The sequence below is a fragment of the Eubalaena glacialis genome, chromosome 8, assembly GCF_028564815.1.
Source record: "Eubalaena glacialis isolate mEubGla1 chromosome 8, mEubGla1.1.hap2.+ XY, whole genome shotgun sequence".
NCBI lineage: Eukaryota > Metazoa > Chordata > Mammalia > Artiodactyla > Balaenidae > Eubalaena > Eubalaena glacialis.
The window spans coordinates 83,144,159-83,168,784 of NC_083723.1; the positions used below are offsets into that span (position 1 = coordinate 83,144,159).

Below are 24,626 nucleotides of genomic sequence, written 5' to 3' on the forward strand. Positions count from 1 at the left end.
CTTAGATTGTTAGAGCTTATTCGTTTCTCATCAAGGAGGCTAAATCCCAGAGATATAAAGTGAGAGTTCACAGAGCCCCACAGTGGCTAAGTGGCAGCGTTGGGATGAAGGCAATGTCTTCTGACAGTTGAGCCATTTCTCCCCAAGATAACTTCCACCTGTCATTGGCCAAACTTTGGGATATATTTAGCATACCTTTAAAGTGTTAGGCTTAACAGTCTGTCCATCAAAGGGCAAAGAACCAGGTCACAGATTTAGTTTCCTAAACAGGGATCTCACAGGCTGAGATGCTCTGGATAAAATTCAGTTTAAAGAAGGCGAATGTTTAAATTTCATTCCAAAGCAAGCTCAGCTGAACCCTCTGGCATTTTTCCATTCCATTGAACGTAACACAAAACAAGCAAATCCCGAGGTGAAGGATCTAATCTTATATCCGTTGAGTAAGTAAGGCACCAACTGATGTATTTTGTGACATTAAGCTATTTTCCAACTCCTGTAATTAAGCCATTTTCCCCTGAGTTGTGACTACTTTTGACACTGGTCTCCAGCCAAGATCCATGTACATCTTTGTTCCACCCACCTCTCTTCCTTCAGCAGGTGCTATACACGGCTGTCTCTTCCTCAGAGCAAAGGTTCCACTGGCAGATATCCATTAAACAGAGATGCTCTGTGGAATCCCTGTATTCAAAGACCTTGCAACAGAACTACAGAAGGCTGCTTCACAGCAGCCAAAACTACTCTGTGAGGAAGCAGGAGGCAGAAGATGAAGCATGTGGCTTAGGTCCTTTTGTCCGCTTCCATTCTGCTGAAATCCCCTTCTGAGCAGAGATCAGACGATGTTGTCGATATCGTCTTCTTTCGTGTACCCCATAATTAAGTGTTGGCTTCGTTAAATAATGTATGGAATGACTTAATGAACACAAATCTATCTGGAGTGCGCACCTGCTTTTTTCAAGTGAAATCAGCAAGTATTTATTTAGCCTTAAACCCTCAACCCTCCCCGCTATATTCTTTCTCTGTGTCTTAGCACCTTTTTCCAATTCTAGCTTCTTTTGATTCCTACCTCAAGACCCAATTAATCCTACCATCAGAGTCTCTCCAGTTCCACATCATCGTCTTAAGAGAAGCTAAGTTCTTAGACCCGGAGAAGGCAGATAAGGTTTCATCCTAATGGAAATGACAGCTGACTGTACTGCTTGCCTGGAATTCTGTGCTGAGAGGAATACTAAGGATAAATCTGCAGCTCGTTAAGAAAAAAAATACCAAAATCAATTAGTGATGCCTGTTACAGTCAAGAGGTTCAGAGGGAGGCAACTGGACCTGTATTTAATACCCCCGCAGAGGTTTGTGTCTACCAGTGAAGTTCCTTACGGAGGGTGCAAAGTGGCCTACATGAGACAACCTAGCTCCCCAAGCCCTGTGCGAGGGAGTAACATATGCACTGAACAGAGCAGAGATGAAATCAGGGAGGATGAGAAGAGCATCACCAGAGTTCCAGAGGTAAGAGGGTAAGAGGGCTCTGCCATTGTTAATGTCAACAGACTCACTCCAATCCTTGCCCATCCTCAGTGATTTAGTCTACACGGTATCTGCACCTTTATGGAAACTGTTCCACCTCCTATTAGAAATGGGTAGAGTATGCATAGTACATACATACATAAATAGCTAGCATTATAATAGAGAAGAAAAGGATACCCATATTTAATGTAAATAACATAGGAGAATTAGGAGCAAATGGCTTCTTTAAGTTTTGATTGAAGCTGACTGGGCTAGTCTCTTGTTTATAATTTCAGTTTTTCAGAAACTCAAAATAGAGCCACCATGCAAAAGAAAGGTGACTGCACCTCTCTGAATTCAACACTCTATCCCTGTCCCCTCTTGCCTCTTCTCCAAACGTTTCAACATCCTCACCGGGTCTGAATGTGGAAATTGTTGGTGGTTCCGGTGTGCTCATAGTCATGGATGGCAGCTGAGAAGATTATAGCAAAGATCTCCAGCTCTGTCAGCCAGTTCTGAAAGGGAGATTACAGAGCAATCAGATAATGTCTCCTTCTCAGACAAAGTCTTCAGCTTGCTGACAACACACCCACATTGCTGCCTTTCCTCTCTGCAGCTGGCAAGCTATTGCCAAACACACATTTTCTGACAGACAGAAATGGTTTTTTTTCCTTCTGTAGGAAGACTGGAGGATGTGTGATTTGAAAACAGCATGCCCAGCACAGTTGAAAGAGCTAACTAGTAGTTTTTATTTTATTTTTTCAAAGAAGCAAAAAACAATGAACATGAAAACTTTAACAGCCCTCATTGCATCCTCTCCCAAATTCCAAATGAAGTTCCTAAGTAGACAGAGAAAAAAAGAATTTGCTTCAACACTATACCAAAAACTAAGAGTAAGAGAAAACGTAATGCCTATCCACTAGAAGGAGGATAGGTAGAGACAGATGGAAAGATAACATCTGGTCTTCTGCCTTGTACATGCTGATGTCTGAAGAGACCTGTCCCCATCCACATCACCAAAACTGGCTGTAGCTCAGTGGTCCTCAAATTGTGTTCCCTGGAACTGCAGAGTTAGTATCACCTGGAAAGTTGTTAGAAATGCAAAACCCCACCCCAGTCCCACTGGATCAGAAACTCTGGGTTGCAGCACACCAATCTGTGTTTTACCAAGCCATGCAGATAATTCTGATACACGCTGGAGTTTGAGAACCACGGCTGTGTTTGAAGCTCCCTCAACCGACTTCCATTTCAGAGACTCTATGGATTCATTGATGCCTCCCCTCCCTTCTGTAAACCACACTGCTCGATGCCCACAGGATGGAGCTTCCATACTCTCAGCTCACCCTTTGGTATCCCTGCTCACTTTTGTACTAGTTGAGTTAATGATTCCAAGTTTCAGTGTGGTTTATCCCAAACCCAATTTTGACAAATTGCAGTTATTATTCTAATTATGTAATAAAATATAACCTAAACCAATAAAATGTGAATACAAAAAGTTATGTCCATAGAAGTTCAATGCTTTGCACAGTCACTAAAAGAACTGGTATCATAATAGGTGTGACAACTGGGAAACAGTAGAAGACAATTATAAAAATTTAGGGAGATTCTGCACTCAGTTTTCTTCATGAGAATCTTTAAGTTCCCATTTCCTTTTAAAGAAATGAAACTAGAAGTCTTAGACAGGAGCAGGGGTAATGCAAGACAAACATGAGTACCTAAATTGGAAGAATTCAGAAAGCAGCCTGGGTTCTGAATTAAAGATTAGTGAATAAAATATATTTATTTGATTTAAGTTAACAAAATGATTTAAAAATGAACAGGTCAATTTTTAATAATTCTCACTTTAACTTTTTTCCAATTAACTACTAATTATCATCTTCATCTAAGAAACTTACTGAAATTATTGCCTTCTTTGAAGATGGCTAAGGGAAAAATAAATAAACTACATACAACCTATGAAAAAAAGACTTCATCGTTAAGGAAAGAATGAGCACAGAAATAACTCAGGAAAAAAACTACATTTAGAAAAGTGATTTCCATTCTGAGAAAGCCTCTGTGCCATTGCCTCAAAGTAGAGTGGCTACTGCAAATGGGAAGCCAGAACCCACTTCTGTCAGTTGATAGTTTGTTTTGGGAACCAGCTGACTTTGGAGGATTTGTATTTCAAATTCTTTAAACAGGTATTTCTGACCGTCTCTCACTAAAGGACAACCCAGACTACCTTGTTTTTCTTCTGGGTTATCAAGTGCTAGTCAAACCAAATGTTGGGGGAAGGGACCAATAGTGTCTAAAAGTTGTGGATGTCTTCCCACTCTAGGCAAGGAAGAGAGATAGGTGATTCCTGTCAGAGCTGCTGGGATTGAGAGTATTTGGGACTGTGCTTACTTAAGGGGAGAGAGATTTTTGTAATGCTATTTCCCAAGTCTTGGGATATTGATGGACCCAATGGCTGGATAACTCTGTCTAGCAGCCTGTGTTTTAGCCTTTCCTCACCTCTCACCTAACTGGGTAATCTGAAGCCCCTCCCCTCAATGAACTCTGACCTATAGCCTCTGAGAAAATAGCTCACAGGACTGGGTCCTCCCTAACCATCCATCTTGCTTCTTACCTATGTAAATTTCTGTAGTGGCTATCTTATGTAAGATACAATAAAAAAATTATTGTACATAGTTTCTATTAAGTGTTAAAATGTTATGAAAATGTGAAACAAAAACAAACAAACAAACAAACAAAAATGATTTCTAGCAGAATCCAGCATGAAATGTCAGGAAACGTTTTGGAATCCTTGATAATGCATCGCAAAATACAAATTGATGTACTACTAGGAGCAGAAAGACACAAGGAGAAAACAGAATAAGATGAAAAATCAACAGAATTAAATAAAAAAGAGATGGGTAAGTAAGTGCAGATTGCAAGAAAACTGAAAAACTCTTCTGAAAGCAGCAAAGGGCGTCATTCTCATTAGGGTTAACACTTATGGGAGCTCACTTTGTGTCGGCTTATTTATACATAGAGGCTCATACAATACATACAACTCCATAAAGGTAGGTACTCTGTCATCCACATTTCATAGATGAGAAAACTGAGGCTGGGAGAGGTTCAGTAACTTACCCAAGGTCTCAGAGTCCTGAGACAAGCCACACCCTCTGACTCCAGAATTCTTACTTATAATTTTTAAGTCACGTTTCCTTTGGGTCATTGTTCATGTGTTTACTCAGTTCTTCATAAAATTACATAGGTATGATTTTATATTACAAATTTTCTTGATATTTTCCATTCATATGTACTTTTCTCAGTTTGGCAATGTCTTTCTTTTCTTCCCCAACACCCTGTCCCCCCCCATCTGCCCCAACTCCCTCTACCCACTCCCAAGTACCAACGTATCTTTCTCCAAGTTCATGCCAAGTTAATTTAACATGTTAAAATAAGATCATGAATGGGAGACAGTGTACCATCTAAATAAATCTGAATCACAGAGCATCAGCCCAGCCAGCAGAAAGTGTCTAAGTAACTACATAATCACAGTTCTCACAAACAGCAGTGTAACTCCTGTCCTTATCCAAATATACTGACGAAATCCTATCTTAAGTGTAACTTACTTTTAACAAACCAAAACCAACAAATGATTAAATGAACATACAACAAACAATAAAACCATAATGAAGATTGGACTGAGCAAGAATGGAATTGGGCATTTTCAGAATGAACAATGAAGCAAGTCCCAGTGGCAAAAGCTGATTCATCACCAGTAAGGAAATGATTCCCTTTAGCGGAGCAGGAGTGAGGGTTCATTAGGGCCCTATGATGACAGGCATTAAAAGCCAAAGGAACACAAACCAGGTTCATTAGGCAGTGAAGTTTACATGCAAGAGAGTAACATGGTCGGCATGCCACTGAAAGGGAGAAAGAAGAGCAGAGAGCACAAAGGAAAGAAATAAGAGCTGAACTTTTGGATTGGAAAGTCCTTATAGAATGTACAGACAGTAGGAAGGTAGAATCCTTACAACTGAGCAGTTCACTGAATGCAGAGGGGCAGGAAGAGGTTGCAGTCAAAGAAAACAATGCATTCAAGATGACCGTGACATTCCTAACCTGAGCGGAAAGAAAAAATGGTGGGTGGCATTAGATGGCAGGATTAATAGAAACAGAGAAAGTGGGAGAAGCTATTTTGAGGGAAATGGGGTTTAATATTTTAATATAGCTCAGATTTCCTTGCCTTTTCCAAATTCATTATTACTATGAACCCCGAAGGTTTTATGACAATCCATAAAATGTCAGAAATCTAAGTATTGCGAGAATTTTATTCAAGATTTATCAAACTGTGACAAGTACAAGTCACAGATCCTATCCAGAATTTCCCTACCTACAAAATATGAGTGTCACAACTAATTCAATGACAGGGATACCTTGACAACTGGTAAAGGCAGACTTTGAATTCTGCTGTGTATGACTCAGGAGAGCAAGCTGTGCATGTATGTGGGTTGGGGGGGGACACGTGGGGGGCAGTGAAAACCTGAAGGAAAAGACACGGATAATTCCCCATTGCTAGTGGAGACATTATTAGCAAGTTCTGACTTTGATAGATAAATGATAGAGTTTCTTTAGTAATCTGTTTCCAACTCCTATTGGTTTTCTATTGCTCCCTTAACAGATTACCATAAATGTAAGGCACACACTCCCATTTACTGGCACACGGTTCTGTTGGTCAGAAGCCAGCACCGTGAGGCTGGATTTTCTGGTGAAGACCTCACAAGGCTGAAACCAAGGTGTTGGCAGGCTGTGTTCCTCCCGGAAGCTCTGTGGAAAATCCGCTTCCAGGTGCATTCAGGGTACTGGCAGAATTCAATTCCTTCTCATGCTTTCCACTTGGGTCCTCCATCTTCAAGCAACAGCTGATTGAGTCCTGCTCACCCTTCTTCTGTCACATCTCTTGACTTTTAAGGACTCATGTGATTACACTGGGCCCACCTGGAGAATCCAGCATAATCTCCCTAGTTTAAGGCCCTCTGATTAGCAACCCTCCAAATCTGCAGAATCCCTTTTGCCATCTAATGTAACCTATTCACAAGTGTGACATCAGAGGGCAAAGATCATGGGGGCCAAAATTCTACTGACCACAACCTTTATAAAATTACTTAGCACCAAGATGCCATTTAGAAAGATGTCCTTAGTGTTTCCCTTGTAAATACAATGATGTCATATATGATCAAAAGAATAAGATACACAGCTTCTCCCTTCTAAAAAAAAATAAGCAAAGGGAAAATTAACAGCACCTTGCCTGATAAAAGCAATGAAAGGGCCAGAGGACAGGTTTGGAGTCTGGAATCTTTTGACCTAACTCAAAAGCAGACTGGAGCTCAGAGTCTGATTCATATCTATTCAATCAACAACTCTTCAATCTAATTCTGTTCAAGGATTTTCTCTTAGACGTGAGCAAAATCATTATGAAAAGATTCAAGCATCTCCTAGGCATCTTAGCTAAGCAATAATGAGTAATATAAACAGATTACAATGAGTAATACTGTTGATGTTGAAGCCCAGGCATCACTTTATCAATGGGATATTTTCATTCCCTACGTGTCTTACAGTTTATAAAGCTGAAATGATCTCCTCCTGCTTGGTTTGTAATGAAAGGTTAGCGTAACAATATGTTCTCCATTCATCAGAATGCTTCCTACTGTTTTCGTCAGCTTGCAATGAAAGAAGCTTGTTTTGAGCTGCGTTTCCAAGAGAGAGTGGGCGGGAAGTAGTTTCTATATTTAAGAATTATTCTGAATAAGGCCTGAATTGATAATGAAAATTCAATGGCAAATGGCAAATGAGCTCATTTAAGAATAGTATGCAGTACATCATGATCATTGGCTGCTATGATATAACATCTATGTAATGATAACTTGCATTAGTATGAAGACTTGAGAGTTTTTCTAGAGGGTAAAAAGGTTGTGTATGATTCACCTTTATATCTCCATAGCACACTGTACACAGTAGGTATTAACTAAAGATATGTCAAACAGATGATTTCAAAGTATATTTTCACAACCATTTTGATCCTCACCACAGTACTTTGAAGTACCACATGAGGATATTGAGGTGTAAGAATATAAGGGGTTCTTTTTTGCCACCAGCATCGCAGAAGCATGGCTAAATATTTAAATACATGGCCTTAGAAGTCAGACTGAAACCAAATCCTGGCTCTGCTACTGTATTAGTTTGCTAGAACTGCCATAACAAAATGACACAGACTAGGCAGCTTAAACAACAGAAATTTATTTTCTCAGAGTTCTGGAGGCTAGTAGTCCAAGATCAAGGTTTTACGAGGGTTGGTTTGTGGTGACAGCTCACTTCCCAGCTTGCAGAGGGCCACCTTTTCTCTGTATCCTCACAAGGTCTTTCCTCAGTACACATGCATGTCTGTGTCCTAATCCCTTCTTCTTATAAGGACACCAATCATATTGGTTTAGGGCCCACCCATATGACCTTATTTTACCTGAATTATCTCTTTAAAGTCTCTATCTCCAAATACAGTCACATTCTGAGGCACTGGAGATTAGGACTTCACCACATAAATTTGAGGGAGCGGGAACAAAATTCAGCCCATGACAGAGACTTTACGATAGGAGAATCTTAACTCTGTCAATGTGTTTCCTCCTATTTTTCCACGGAATTTGTGCCATTTTCTTGTTGATTTATTTATATAATCTGGATCTTAATCCTTGCTCTCTATGTATTTTCCTCAAGTACTTACTTCATTATGGTGATTTTTTTTATTCTACAGAAGGTTTTAATTTCCATGTACTCAAAATAATCAATATTTTGTTATATAACTCATGTTTTGAGGCTGATTTAAGGATTTCCTTTTTCAAGGCTATACACATATCCTCATATTTTCTTCTAATATAATCAAATTTTTATGCTCACATCTTTAATTCATTTGTCTGATATTTGGTGAATGATTTCAAGTAGGACAAAAACAGTATGTTTTTTTCCAAATGAACTGTCCTCAAAACATTTTTTGAACTGAGTAATTTTCCCTCTAATATTGTTTTCTATAGACACGTCCTCACCCTCTCACCTGCGATTCTGTCCTTATACTCCAGTCTATGTTCTATCCCCACCAAACCACTGGGACTGATCATGACAAGGGCACCAATGACTTCCATGTTACCAAAGGCAGTGGTCACTTCTCTGTCCTCATCCCACTAGACCTTTCAGCATGTCCTGCATAAGTCACAGTTTTTTTTGGAGCACTTTCTTTCCTTGGTGTCCATAACCCCACACTCTCTTGCATTTTGTCCAATGTTACTGGCCATACTTTTTTAGTTATTATTGTTGGCTCTAATTCTTTACCCTCATTTTAAACTTTAAAACTGCTCCAAGACTCACTTCAGAGCCCCTCTACTTTTCTATTTATGCTCTCTCTTTATATCACGTCATCTGGTTCCATGTTCTTAAATAATATTGATATGCCCCTGAATGCTTAATCTCCATGTCCATCCCTGACCCTTCTCCAGAACTCTAGACTCCTTAGTTTTCTTCCTGCTTGACATCTCCACAATGATATCTAATAAGGATCTTAAACTCAACATGTCTGAATCAAAACTCTTGACTTCCCTTTCCCTAAAGCTTGCTTTGCTACCAGGTTCTCTCATCAACCCTGTTTATCAAACCAAAAATCTAAGATGTCCTCTTGATTCCTCTCCTTAGTGTTCCAAATCCTATTCACCACCCAATTCTTTTAACTCTACCTCAGAAACAGAACTTTTGGTCTCTATATCCCAGCAATGTCCTTCCTAGTCCAAACTACCATTATCTCACCAGTATCTCTTCTAACAAGCCGCCTCAAGATCCATTCTCCACGGTAATCCTTGTCTAGTCTTTATCAGATCATGTCATTCCATTGTCAAAACCCTTTAGTTGCCTCACACTGTACTTAGAATAACACTGGAACTCATTACCCAGGCCTACAAAGCTGACTTGGTCTGACTCCCGTTTTCTCCTCCAACTTTATCTTGCACCTCTGTCCCCCTCATGTGCTTGCCTTATTACTGCTCCTTGAATGTAGCAAAGCTGTTTTCTCATGAGGGACTTTTTTTTTTTAAGTTGAGGTATAACTGACATACAACAATTACATTAGTTTCAGGTGTACAACACAGTGATTCAATATTTGTACATATTGCAAGATGATCACCACAGTAAGTCTCCACACCACACATAGTTATAGAATTTTTTTCTTGTGATGAGAACTTTTAAGATCTACTCTCTACACAACTTTCAAATCCACAATACAGTATTATTAACTATAGTCACCATACTGTACATTACATCCCCATGGCTTATTTATTTTATAAATGAAAGTGTACATTTTGTACATTTTGACTCCCTCTAGTCATGAGGGATGTTGTACTAATCCTGCCCTAATTCCCCTGGCATACCTTCTTCAGTTCTTAGCATGGCTCAAGCCTAAAATCACAACTGTCTCAGATTAAACATTCCTTCTGGAAAGATGCCTTTCCTGACTACCTAATAAAACTCCCAGTTTTCCCTATGCAGGTGCCCTATTTTAATACTCTGCAGAACACTAGGGATATTTTCTTGTTTACTTTTTCATTTGTCTTCCATCTGTAACCTCTCACTAGAATGCACGTTCTGTAAGAGCACCAATGTATCTTCATCCTGTAAAGAAGTACCTGGCACATAAAAAGTGCTCAATAAATATCTGGGTTCAGTTTTTAAAATTCCAATCAATTCCATTGATATATTTGTCTATTTTTGCACAAATGCCACATGGTTTTTATTACTATAGCTTCAGCAGATGTTTTAACATCTAGTAGAGTAAGAACTACCCCACCACACACATTATCTTTTTCAAAACTGTTTTTTCTAAGATTGTTAAATATCTATTTTACATAAATTTTAGACTCAGCTTATCAGGTTTCATGTTAAATCCTACTGGAATTTTTATTGGTATTGCTTTGAATCTGTAAACATTAGTTTGAGGAAAATTGACATCTATTTAATACTGAGGCTTTCCATTAAAAACATGGCCTATTTCTTCACTTATTTAAACATTATTTTTGTACTCTTAATTTAGTTTTACAGTCTCCTTTTCATTAATTTTGAAGTTCTTCATGGGTAATTTATAGATTTTTTAATAACTGTTGGGAATGTATGTTTTTCTACTATACTTGTTAATTTCCAGTGTATAAGACAGCTATTTTATCCATATCTTATTGAGGCCTTTTATATGATCTAATAATTTATAGTTGGCTTTTTTTGTTGTTTTTTTAAAGGAGATGATCAAATTATTTTCGTAGGATGCTTCTTCAACTTTTGTAGATACCATATTGCACTGACTGAGATCTCCAGAAAAATGCTCACTAGCAATATTAATATCAGCATCCCTGTTTTGCTCCATGCTTTTATTGAACCACCATTAACTATGACGTTTGCTCTAAATTTTGGGCAAAAACTATCATATTAAACAGGTTTCCTATGTAGTGTTTCTAAAATTTAAAAAACATCTCTTTAAGTAATATTTTTAAGAAATCAGCTTTACAATAAGGAAAAAATGAAAACCGCTGAGAGGTTTGGGGGAAATCTTTAATAACAACAGTTCCTAACTGTTGAGCTTCCTTTATGAGACAGAGCACTTCATACTTTTGATACTTTATTCCTAACCATCACAGTACTTTTACAGACAGAATATTTTTCACTATTTTAGAAATGAGGAAATCCTGACTCAGAGATTCAAGCAATTTATCATAGGTCACAAAATCTAATAAGTAATTATGCAAGGATTTATATGCAACTATATCTAGCTCTAGAGCCCACACTCCTCCTACTTTATTCCATATTTAATATGAGATATTAGACCAAGCCTCTCAACACGCCCTAGCAGAAAAAGATGACAACTGTGTACTGGGTTGATGGGTTAATTAATAACCACACCCCCAAAAAATGTCTATCTCCATGTCAATTCAGAAGATTTCAAAGTAAAAAGTCACAGTCTCTATTTACTATAGAGACCTAGCTGTTTGTCACTAACAGCTATACGTTTAAAATGAATGGCTTATATTAAGGTAAAGAGGGCAAAGGCACAGATAACCAAGTTGAGTAGGTCTGTTAATGCAATGAATTATAGAACGAGATTCAAAAATATCTAAAGAGCTAAAACGTTCAAAACAAGCAAGAAAATTCCAAATGGTTAGAGGTAAAGACTAATCCTTAGGTTCAAAAAAATCAAATGCACATAAATAAGATGAGAATAAACAGAGTCCTTGTGAAAAAGATCTACTGGTTTAAACCAAAGCTAACTGTGCACAACATGGTTCCCAAGTATACTTAATATGATTTCAATATGCATGGATATCATTGTAACTGACCATAGCAAGAGATTAATAGTACCACTCTCCATATCTGGAAATACATATTTAGTTATAGAAATTATATTTAATTTGGCCATAGCCTAGTAAGGATACAAGGCACTACCAGATATTTCTTTCATCAAGTCCAAGATGGAGAAAAATTCAAAGGCAATAAGGAACCCCGAGACTTTCCATGATTGGTTAGATAATTATTGGGGAACAGGAAGTCCATGAAACAATGCACTTCTTGTGGGTTCAACCTCATCAGAATAGAAACAGCCTCCAATTCAAAAAAAAATCATTATCACATCTTTTGTGTAATCTAAGAGTTTCTATCTGTACTTACTGCTACTCCTGTCTTATAGAGGAGGTAATGCACAGTCTGTGTAACGTCGGCAGCGTGCATCAAATTGTGGTAAGGGTTTTTGTGCTTGCTGTATCCTACTTCCAGGGCCTCCACAAATGAGACAAGTGCAGAAATGGGGATCTGAAAGAGAGCGGCAAGGTTAATTAGCTAGTGATTTAGCAGCTTTGAGTGACGATGCAAAAGTCTAAGGTACTCTAGCTGCCTCTTTCTGAAGGCGTAAGATATCATATGAGGACATTAGAACTTTTCTAAGTTAATAAAAGTCACTGAACAAAGTATTGGATAATTTGAAAATCTAACAGGACGTCCCTGGTCCGCCCTGCAAATTGTTCTTTGTTCTCCAGTTCAGAGGCCCAGGGTAATGACACAGGATCATCTCAAGGACATTGAGGGCAAAAAGGTAGGTGCTCATTTATTTCTCAGGCAAAGGCTCAAGTCTTTATTTCCTGAGAAATAAATGAACACATACTATGCATCATCTCATTTACTTGTGGGAAAACATAAGTACACAAAGATCTTAAGCCATAAAATGATTGCAAACAAACACAAGCTGCCGCCTTCTGAAAACCGCACCCTTTAGAAGGAGTGATGTGTACACTGGACAGGTGAGAAAAAAAAAACCCAAAACACAAGTGATAGTCTGTTCTATAACAGAAACAAGCTGTGTTCTTGTGTTTATTACTTGGCAATTTATTATTGGTGCCTTGCAATTTGGAAAAATACTTCCAGTTATCCTAGCCGATTTCTGTCTCAAATATGTGTAACACACACACCTTCGTTTCCTATTTGGCAGAAAGTGAGCAAGTGCAGAATGCCTGTACAAAATAAGGAGACTCGGAAAACATTCATTGTATAGTTTTCTGGATCAATTCCTTGGTTTGGGGTAAATTATCAATTACAAGACTGGGGGAAAAGGAGAGAGTGTATGTTCCAGGAGACTAGAAATCACATTCATAAGAAAAAACGAGGAAAATACTACTAGAGTGCTTCATGAGAATCCATACTATGTTCTTCCTTGGGCACATTGTTCCATATTTACTATTTGTGGATTTTTAAAATTTAAATATAGCCTTTTAGATGTGAGAGATTAATTCATTATCATTTTAAAAAATGAAGATCCAATGAACCTCGGTTCTTTGGGCTGTTCTTTGGAGATCTATGAGCCACTGAAATGCTAGGTAAAGGTGTGTGCATGTGCACGGGAACTTTCTTCTGAGGTCTTGAGGAGCCACCGGATCTTCAAGCAGGTTTCTGATGCAAATGAAATTAAGGACCATTGCCATAAAGTGCTTATGGCTATGTAAGAAAGATATCCCGAAATGTGCAGTCCTTAGGAAAGTGAGAAAGAATCATGCTGCCCAGAGAAATCAATATGTTATACAGAAAAAGACCTGCATTTTCCAGAGGCTCATCCATATGATGAGAGAAATGTAACTGGCATGATATGACAGATGCCAGCAGATGATGCTCAAGTTCCTCGAGAACCGGACCCCACCTCCAGAGTCTGTGGAATTAGAAGGCCGAGGAGGTGGAACACTGGAATCGATTCATGCTCTTTACTTAAAGGTGAAGAATTAATTTGAAGCATGAATGGCTGGGAAATACCAATGATCTGTCACAGATGATAACTGAAAATATCTGTGTGAATTTGAGCCAAGTGGCCGAAAGAGAAGTTTTTGGAGATAACAGACGTGCACTCTGTCTCCATTCCTGTCTCCTTGCTGGTGGTGGTCATTAGCACACGAAGTCTTGCTGAAATGAGATCTGTGGGCAGAGCCGGCGGGGGAGCTCTGCTGGTTCAGGCTTCCAGCCATACTTCTAGGACGACTGGGATCTAAATGGGCAGCTCCAGCCTCTCCCTTGCTGATGAGCCCACCAGACAAGGCAGTAATGAAAAGTTCCCACCACAGAGGAGTTCATGGCAGTGGCTGTCCAGATGATGCTTCCCAAGTCACCCCAGAGAGTTTTCAGTCTACATTAAAAGGATTCTCTTGGTCTTAGCCCCTAAATCATGCAAGGGTGGACAAATGTGTGCAGTTTTTTTTTTTTAATTAGACACTGACCTTGAAACGGCTGATCAGATCATAGCGTGTGAGTAATTCATAGAAAATGAATTTCAGTGCATGATCCCCGCTGGCTTCATTGAGGGAAAAGACATCAAAGGACCACTTGTCCACATCCTACAGGAGAGGATGGAGAGAAATAATTCATTGGTTGGTAGCCACTTACACAGCTACTAATCTCCCTACTTTGGAGTTAGCCCACAGCACTCACCTGGGTATTCACAGCCTAAGACTCTAATACCCTTTCCACTCTCAAACTGTTTCCAATATGGCAGTCCTACATAGCATTTACTGATAAAATATTCAATAGTTTTATTAGTAATAACAATAGCTATAATTTATTGGGTACCTACCATATGCTAGGCATTCTGATCAGTGATAAACGTGTAATCTTTCCTGAAGACAACTCTAAGGGGTAGGTATGATCAGTCACATCTTACAGATGAGAAAACTGAGAAGTCACCTAATTTCCCTAAGACCCATGGCAAGCAAGTGCTAAGGACAAAACACGAACACATGTTCAACTGATGCCTAAACTCAGGCTCTTTCCATTAACCTTCTACTATCTCTGCCGAATTCCAAAATTTTAATTGATTTCACAATAACCTAGGGTGTTCCCTACTCTAAACTTCTCCCAAGCCCCATGATACTATCTACTGACTTCCTCTTAGTCCACCATTGAGAATGCTAACCCACTTAAAAGTGTTCAGAAACATGCATGATATAGATCACAAAATAATGTGTCACCTCAACAATCCAAACTGCTGAGATGAAACCAAGGAGAGAGCCCTCATTTCACGGGATGGAAAAATGCTACCACTTCTGGAGTCACTGATCTGGGGACTGAGTCCTCAAATCTGTAAGTCACTTTACTGAAAAAGTAAAACGAAGAGCTAAGCTGAACACACTCCACACACACTGCTCCTGAGGTTCGAAGCCTTATTTGTCCATAAAGAGCGACTCCAAAATATATGTAAACATTGTCTGATGTGTCTTTGACTTATAACTAGCTACTTGTGGGTGTTATGAACAAAGGTGTGTTTAAGCAATAATTAAAGCAATAGGCATTTGGTTTCTCAGTATACCAAGAGTCTCCCTTTCAGTGGTTAAGGAAAGTGTGCTGCCATGAGTGTGACAATAAGGACCCATACGAGACCACATTGAGTCCAGGCTAGGTGTCAGATGGTCCCCTGGAAGAGACCTTGGCTCTCAGGAACTGCTGGATCCAGTGACTCCCACCTCAGCCCTCACTGCATTCCAACACCATCTATCCATCCCAATCCTGTCCCTCTCCAAATATCCCAACTATCAAGATCACCCCAAGACCATGAACAGTCTCTCTCATGGATGCCAGGGCACAGGACAACCAAATTGTATATAGGTGAAACCAAACATTTCCAAAAGGGTTTCAAATAGATTGTTTCAATTCACACTTAGTGGTAACCTCACCTCAGCCTTAAATAATTTCTCCTCCATTATAATAACTAAAGAAATAGCTACAAGTATTAAGGACATTTTCTGTGCCAGGCATAGTGGGAAGTGTTGATACACATTTGCAAACCCTCACAACTCTAGAAACGGGTATCACTTTCCCCAGTTTCACAGATGGCAACCTCAGAGAGATGAAAGGAAGTGTCTAATGCCAACTGGTAGCAGAAACAGGTAATAACCCCACTGACACCCCTTAGTGATACCATTACTGACAGATGACATTGTAAACTCAATGAATACATGCTGTGACCCAAGCCTCATGCCCTAAATACCCCAATAGGGCCTAGGCCATAGACAGTGATGTCATTTAAGATTAATCCAAGACCTAAAGCTTCACCTTGGCTACTGTAATTGGCATTGTCATGACAGCCACTGTCTAGCCAATAGTCCTAAAGAAAAGTCCACTGACAACTCAGTAGGTAGGAAAACCCTTTGTCATATCTGACAATTTTTAATCCTCTTCACTGGAATGAATGAAAAAGAGAAAAGCTCTCTAACACTGGAAATCAAGAGATTATCATAGTAAAAAGTCAAGATTTATTCTGAATATTAAGCCTTAGAGAAACAGAAGGATGAGTAAATATAGACAGTGAGAGAGACATTCACTCCAGCCCCTCATTTTTGGGAAGCCTTAGCTGTGATTCTCAAATTTCAGTGTTCTTTAGAACCACCTGGGGTACTCAGAAAAAAATGTCGATTCTCTGGTGGAGGGCTCTGCAGAATCCTGGCTTGTGGCCTGGAATCTGCATTTTAACAAGCACCTTAAACCATTCTTCCTTTCTTAGCAAATTTGGCCCAAGCACCATTCCTGTGGAAACACTGCATGAATTTCCTACTAGTCTAAAGTGAAGAAAGCCTGAACCTCCTCATTTCCTCCCATTTTAAAGCTGGAGTCTGTCCAGAGTGTCTCTTCCTGAGTCACACAACAGATGCCCTTCTAAAGAACAGCACAATTCTACATTTCCAATAACCCCACCTTAGAAGGTTAGAGATAAAACACCCCAAATTAGAAATGAGTATTCATTGCACAGAAACAAACAAAAAGAACAAAACTGCAACATATTTAAAATTTAGGAATTGGTGGTGGTTAAGTATTCTCTTTACTTAAATGTTATTTTATGCCATGTTCTTACATTAATCACAAAGGTTAACATGACAGTAGCACGATGATTATTTTATTGACTTGTATTCTCTCAGGCTTTGGGGAAATTTTCTGTAATAGAAGAAAACAATAGTGATTCCATATAAATTGCTGGCAGTGGAGTGAAAATAACCTTTTTCTAACAGGCACTACGTAAAAAAAGAATCTACGTCATATCTCCAATTCACCTCCAATCCACTGAAAATAAAACTGGAGTCTAGGGATGCAGAAAAATATTACATTGTAAAAAGGTCTTGAACTTCTGCAGTAAACAGAGCATACAACCAAGAGAAACAACAGCTTTAGCCTTCTGTACATATCAGCAATAGTGTGGAGAAGGATAGCAATTCAGAGAGTTATTATTTACTTTTTGTCTGAATCATCAAGGTAACGTTTCCCTCAGAAAGACAACATGTGTGCCTCTGAGAATTACTCTTCCCTAAGCATAAAACAACAATTCATGCACATCACAGGTTGTTCCACATTTCTTCAATTATTCTGCATAGAAAAGATGCTCCAATTTGGAAGAAATATTTTCATAAATTTCTTAGTACTGGTATAACCACCTGTATTTATGTTCATGATAAAGGAAGAAATTAAGGATAAAAGATGCTTTTAATGTTCCCAAGATTTTCACTGAATGTTTCAGGTTCAATTATGAAAATCAATGCAACTTCATAGTGGGTGTTATGAAACATCAGATCTCATGAAGTGATTTCACAGATTAAATGGAAACGTTGCTGTAAATTACACAATGATTTATTGGGCATTAGAGTGGGGGTTGAAGAGGAGGGAGAGAAAACATGTGTCTTCTTGCTGCTTCCTTCCTGAGCACCCTACCTGTCCTAGATCAGGGGTCTCCAGCCCCCCAGCCTCTGACCAGTACCAGTCTGCGGCCTGTTAGGAACCGGGCCGCACGGCAGGAGTTGAGCAGCGGGCGAGCGAGCGAAGCTCCATCTGCCGCTCCCCATCGCTCCCCATCGCTCCCCGTCGCTTCCCATCGCTCACATGACCACCTGAACCACGCTCCCCCCCGTCCGTGTAAAAATGTCTTCCATGAAACGGGTCCCTGGTGCCAAAAAGTGTGGGGACTGTTGTCCTAGATGACTTAAGAAGAAACATAAAATGGAAAACTGAGGATCTGAATATATAGGGTCTCCCAAATTCAGCTAGTGAATGTCTCTGAGTCAAGAGAAAGGGACTATGAAATATAAAATCAAAATGACCCTCAAGGGCCCTCTCTTGACATTAAATTGAACAAGAAGCACTCCCACCTCTGATTCTGTGAAAAGGGAATTTAAATTATCTTCTGAAAATTTCATCAGGAATACACTTTTCAGGTTTCAGAGAAAGACTAAAATAGCTTTAAGAAGAGTCGGAATGCTGGGATGCCCCTGAGCAAGTTGACACAACTCCCTGTGTAGGCACCAGGCAATGTCAACCAGCTCTGTGATCCTGAACCTTAGCACGGCCCCTCCTTCAAATCCAGAAGTCAAATCAGCTTCAGCACAGCTGGGATATCCTTAGACCAATGGGTCTGAATGAACACACTTCTATAGGAATACATCTACTTGGGGGCTCTTAGAGATACTCTATACAATTCCAAGAGCTTGTCTGATTGGGAGTCATCTTGCAGGATTTAGCCCCTTTAAACTCAAGCATCTGTGTGACTTCCCATGGAACTTCTGGGCTCAGTGAGCAACTTGGGAAAACAGTAGGATATATGAAGAGGACAAGGGCTCTGGGGGACATACTTTCATGCAGTAATATGTCACTGAGAGCTTAGCTTACTATGTGCCTGGAACTCTGGTATCAAACCTCAGTTCTGTCTCTGTGTCTTTTTTTTTTTTTTAGTCTCACTGAGTCTTAGTTTCTTCATCTATAAAATGGATATAGAGCAGGTAAGCAGATAATGGTAGAATTATAATCACCAAAGATCCTCTTAATGTTGAATATTTATAACCAGTACAAATTTGATCTCCTATGGCCAAAGTCAGACTGAGTCTCATAATGCCAGATCGCTATACAGATCACTAAACCACTCCAAGAGAGTAGAAAGAAATGAAACCCACACAGAGTTCGATTTTTTAAAAATTTGGCAGTACAAAGGCTGAAAAGATAGTGATACTGTTAGAACGAATAGCAAAAAGATAATGAAGGAAAAAAGTCAGGAATGACTAGGAAAACTGTAAATAGAATTGTAAATGAAAATTTCTTATTTTCTAACAAGAAATTTAACTGTACTTTTTATAAGGTACCTTGAACATTGTAAGACCTTTTCATTGGTATTACCTTTAATGCTTCAATAACAGCTGGTGGGTAGCTCAGTCCAACCATGTTTGATGTTCGTCTATACATTCTGGCAAAGTCAGAAGGGAAAAATGCAATGTTATGTCTTACAAAGAAGAATTAGCAGGCCACAGACTTATACCAGTATTGACAATTAACAAGAAGTCATGTCATCTGATGGACCCACGGAACCTAAAATTTCTTTTATAACCTTTTTCATAGTCATTCAAGTGGCCTATGAAATGAAATTAAAGCAATCCCAAACATGTACAGCATTGGAAATAAAAAAAATTAAGTCTATGTGCCTCAAATTGGAAATTAAATTATTAAAATGGGTCCCCTGTTCTGCTGGAAGTGAATTATAGTATAGCACAGACAGTATGTAATGTAGTACTTAACCTGAAAAAGAACTCTTATGGGCAACCCATCTAGAAGAGCTTGTTCTTTAGAACTGTCAAAAACTAGAGAGAACTTCGAGCTGACCATGGCATTTCTAAAACGTGTAATTGTGTGATAAGGGTGGTAGGAAGAATAAATCGACTTCTGGAATCCATTTCTGGGGAAGGGGGGCAATTTAATTTCAGAGAGCAAAGTGACTTACAAAATTGGAAAGTGTCATGGGCAACTCAAACACCTTGAATGAACTCCTCCCTGGCTCAATACCCTCAACAAAGCATCCCTGACATGTTCCAAATGTAGACATCATCCATATGTGTCACATGATGATGGATGAGATGTCCTTCTTTAAAAATTAGAGACTCAACTCAAACTAAATCTTCTCTAGTTAACATTAACAAAAAGAATTCAAAGCAAAGGCAAAAGCTTGTCCTAATGATGCTGCGGAGATATGTTTTTGCCATCTCTCATTCAAGACTGTCTGTTTCCACCCAGAGTTTTCAGCATTTATAAAGATACCAAAACTACATCAAAGCAAAGCCTTCGGTTATTAGAAACTGGTGTCCCTTTTGCTGCTTTGGTCACTGAATGACTGCCTTGGTCACTGAATGACAGCCATCTTTACCTCTCCACAAATATCCCAGCTTGCACTGCGTGGACGATGCTCTTGAACCGTGGCTTCTCCTCACTCCTTCTGAGTATCATCCCCATCTGCCGTGTAAAGGTGGAGGCCAGCCAGTCTCGGACCTCAGAAGGCACCGCATCTGACTGAATGTCACTGAGCTCATCCTCCGTATCCAGGAGTCTCCTGAACCCAAGAAACAGAACCAGGACACAGATTAAATCTGAAGTTAGAGCTCTCTGTTCAAAGCAGCTGTTCCTTCTCTCCACCACACCTGCATACACAGGTGCAAAGAAACCAAAATAAATTGGCCACAAAAAAATCCAGCACCTTTTTGGCAAGGCTTGTGAAAGCCTACCATCTGTTTTTCAGGCTGGACAAAGGAACAAAGGAATCAGAGAAAGTCAAATATACTTCATCTCAGGCTTTGTAGGTCCCAGACACATTGCACTCAGGAGCACCCAGTATCTTTATTCCTAGATGGTTTGTGGAATTTGAATGGAATCTAAACCTTTCATTTAAAAATGCATTCACCGGGAGGTTTATTTCATAGATGGCCATGTGGCATTATTTTGTTTTAAAAATAATGGCACTTAAAAACTATAGACAACAATACTGTATTATAAACTTCACACTTACTAAGAGCCTAGATCTTAATAGTTCCCACCACAAAAAATAATAATTAGGAGGTGTTAGTGAACGTTACGGTGGTAATCATATTGTCATATATAAATATATCAAGTCAACACATTGTACACCTTAAACTTATACAATGTTACATGTCAATTACATCTCAATAAATATAAATTTTAAAAAAGAAAAAGAAAGACTTTGCAAAGTATTACCCAAATCACATCAACCCAGTCCTCTGAAGTAATGAACCCAAATAATATCAACTGCTATTCTCTCTAGTTTGTTAGGACATTACAGAAACTTAAATGTCTAAATTTAAGCAAAATTTCGAAAACAATGCAGTTCTTTATTTGAGCACAGTGATTTAAGTCATCTGTCAGGTGTGCTCAGCAGATTTTTCAAATGTGTTCATAGGTCAGGCTAGAACAGAATATAAGTAGTAATAAATTACAATAAAACTCTGAATGTTGTATTTTATACTTATACTAAGCCCTACTAAAAATAAGCAGTAAAAACAGGTGTCAATGGAAAGTTCTGTTTTGTTTTTTTTCCCTTTAGACCCATCAATTGGGGGGTAGGGGAGAAAAATGTAACATTTGGGAAAAAACTATGGTATCAAATTTCCTTAAATTAGGAACCAAGCATATCACCGAAAACCAAGCCACACGATTCTTAGATTACTGGGAAATCCTTTTGGATTGGAATTTGGCATAGAAAAGTAATACAACACAAATACTAACAGAGAAGCTTGTCTGAAGTAGAAAAAAGAAGAAAAGCCTTTCATGTTTACCATTTCCACGTTTTTCTAAAGAAAAGCAATTTTGTTACTTTCAAATTCATTTTACAATAGTAACCGGAAGTGCTTTAGTATTTATGGATAATTCAAGTGGAGAGGGTCTGCTAAGTAAATCAATAACATACCTAAGGATTAAGGGAGGAATACTGGGTGTTTAAGAGAACAAATGCTTCTCCATCTCTTCAGGAGCTTCCATTTACAGATAGATAACGTGAATTAAAACATGAACATAATTTTTAGGCTGAGATGAATAATATGCAATAATTCCAGTCGAATTCTACATTTGATTAAAAATCTGGTAAGATTTTTAAAAATCACTTTTTTTCCTCTTACATTTTCTTACTTCACTGTCACAATGGGCATGTGAGAGATAAGTTCTATTAGCTCCTTTTTATAAATGAGCATGTACAGAGGATATGTGATGTCCAAATCTACCCCATTTGTTTGTGAAAACTAAAGCTCCAAGACCAATCATTTGAATGCTACCTCCTACATGCCATGGGGGACATTTCAGAAAAGCCATATAACAGAAAATTTATATTACCACATCAACTTCTTGTCATTTTAGCTTACCTGGTTTCATCAATGTATACGGATTCAAGCACTGTGGCTGCATATTCCAAATTCTTCTTAAGATCTACCACTGAAGCCTCCCCTCTCTCTAATTGCTTGACCAAAGACCGTAACCTGGGGGGAAAAGACATGATTCAATTAGAATAGAGGAAAAACAATTAGAGGAAACCAAAGATAATCCTACAATTAGAGGGACACAGTTTATAACCATTAGATGTTTTTATTTATCCCAATATATCTGAAAGGAAAATACAAATCTAATGATGGAACTGACCAGTATTTCTCAAAGAAGCAAGTTATAAAATAAATGCACACATTTTTTCCACTCTAAATCAAGAACAAAAATATTCTCATCTACCAGGCACTGACAGCCCCCAACACTTTCTAACTACCTTTTATCTTGCTAAGAGTTTCCTAAATTATCAGTGATTTTGCTTCTCTTCTGATTTTCATATTTTTTTGGTCCTAACTGGATGTAGTAAAGCATGACCAGCAACAACATCACCAAACACTGCTTGAGATCCTGCTATGTTGCAGGTACTTTGTTCAGCTGTGACCATAGAGAATAGCAGTCCCATGGCCCACACCTGTTCCAAGACAGGTGAGGAGACTTAGACCACCAAAATAACCACAGAGGGCTGCATAAGGAATACATGAAGGCAAACTGTTTTACTGGACAGGAAGAACTCCTCTAGGAGCAGAAAAATACCCTAGTTTTTTTTTGTTTTTTGTTTTTTGTTTTTTTTAAGGAGGATGGATGACAAACCAAGGTACTGAGGACAAGACCTTTCCCACTGCTAGTCAAGAGTTCTAGACAGTAAAAGAGAAACAATAAAACATGCTCTTCTCTTATGTACATGAACACTATCCCCACAGAGGACTCAGTACATATGAGAGCAATAAAATGCCAACAGATTATCAAAGACCAGCAACTGGGAACACTGTAAATACCACAGAGATATGGAGATTGGACAACTCTTCAGGCTCTTTGACAGCCAGCAAAGAACAGAAACTTTGAGGACAACCTTGGGTTTGAATTGTACATCACGGAGTATTAGCTATGCAATCCCAGGCAATAGCTGAATGTCAGCTATAAAGTGAAGAAGCAACCACCAAATTTCCTAGGTTGATATAAATATTCAATCAAATTGATATTGATGTAGTCACATCAACCATGGGACCTACGATTGGTAATTTTTTTCAGCTTTACTGAATATAACTGATATATAACATTGTGTCCTTATACAACATGATGATTTGATACACATATATGTTGCAAAATGACTACCACAGTAAGGCTAGTTAATACAGCCAACACCTCATAAATTTAATTTCTTCTTCTGGTGAGAACACTTAGGATTTACTATTCTAGCAACTTTCGTATACAATACTTAAAACCAGTACTTGCTAACTATAACCACCAGGTTGTACATTAGATTCCCAGAATTCATTTATCTTACAACTGTAAGTCTGTACTCTGACCAACTTCCCCCATTTCCCCGTTTTTTTAAAAGGCATTTGTTATCATTATTGTCATTGTTGTTATTCAGTGACCTTGGTCATCAAAGGTAACCAGATGAGAAACATGCTATCAGGATACTTAAGATTATTATCAAGTCTCCATTTCCCAAGGCTGCTCCCACTTTCCTGACTTCAACATATCCTCGGATTTGCATTTATAAGAGAGCACAGGTCAACTTCTCTGCAAGGCATAAACTACTCCCCTCCAGATCTACATGAAAATGATCAACAATAAAGAAAGAGGAAAAACTCAGGATCACCCTTAAAAAGTAGGCAAGAGGGTCAGCCATACAAATAAATTCCCAGGAATTTCAGTGACGTAAAATACAGAGGAAATTAGATTGAGGGTAGTGGCTACCTGACTTGTGAATCTCCAACATGCAAAAGGGAAATATGCAAAGGAAATCAGCAGAGGCCTCTGCAGGCTTGGAGGTGAGGGTTAGCCTGTGGATCCCATTAGCAGCACTAGGAAGTGTTCTGGTTTCAAAGGCAGTGCGAGACAGAGAGTTGGCATGGAAGGGTTTGTCAGTCCCTCACACACAGTGGACAGCCAGCCTGCCAAACAATGGGGAGACTGCAGAGGCAAGCCCTGAGAGCTGTTCCAAGTAAGAAATGGAAGCTCTTTAGCAAAACACATTCCTGGCTAAGTCTGCCTCCAATTCTGACTCTCACCTCCAGGAGCCCAACTACCCCCAGCCTGTTTTGACTCTCCACTGGCAAGGAAAAATGAGGGTAAGTTAAAACTTTCTAAAAATTTTCTCCCTTGATTTGGGGTTTAAAGATTCTACCAGGAATTGACATGAATCCCTAATAGGACCCATCTCAGCTCTCAAAACCTAAGAGGAGAAGACAAAACATAAAAAATGATGAGGG

General features: G+C 38.9%; 1 protein-coding gene across 1 annotated transcript in view; it reads right to left on the reverse strand.

Annotated features, from left to right (window-relative positions):
* PDE1C (phosphodiesterase 1C) overlaps positions 1-24,626 on the reverse strand; it is a 546,503-nt gene that overhangs the window by 86,399 nt on the left and 435,478 nt on the right. The window contains exons 4-9 of the mRNA XM_061197893.1: positions 22,233-22,346; positions 20,234-20,416; positions 19,216-19,282; positions 14,292-14,408; positions 12,208-12,348; positions 1,912-2,012 (exon numbers count right to left, since the gene is read on the reverse strand). Of these exons, the coding sequence (XP_061053876.1) occupies positions 1,912-2,012; positions 12,208-12,348; positions 14,292-14,408; positions 19,216-19,282; positions 20,234-20,416; positions 22,233-22,346 (723 nt within the window). The remainder of the gene's footprint in view (positions 1-1,911; positions 2,013-12,207; positions 12,349-14,291; positions 14,409-19,215; positions 19,283-20,233; positions 20,417-22,232; positions 22,347-24,626) is intronic.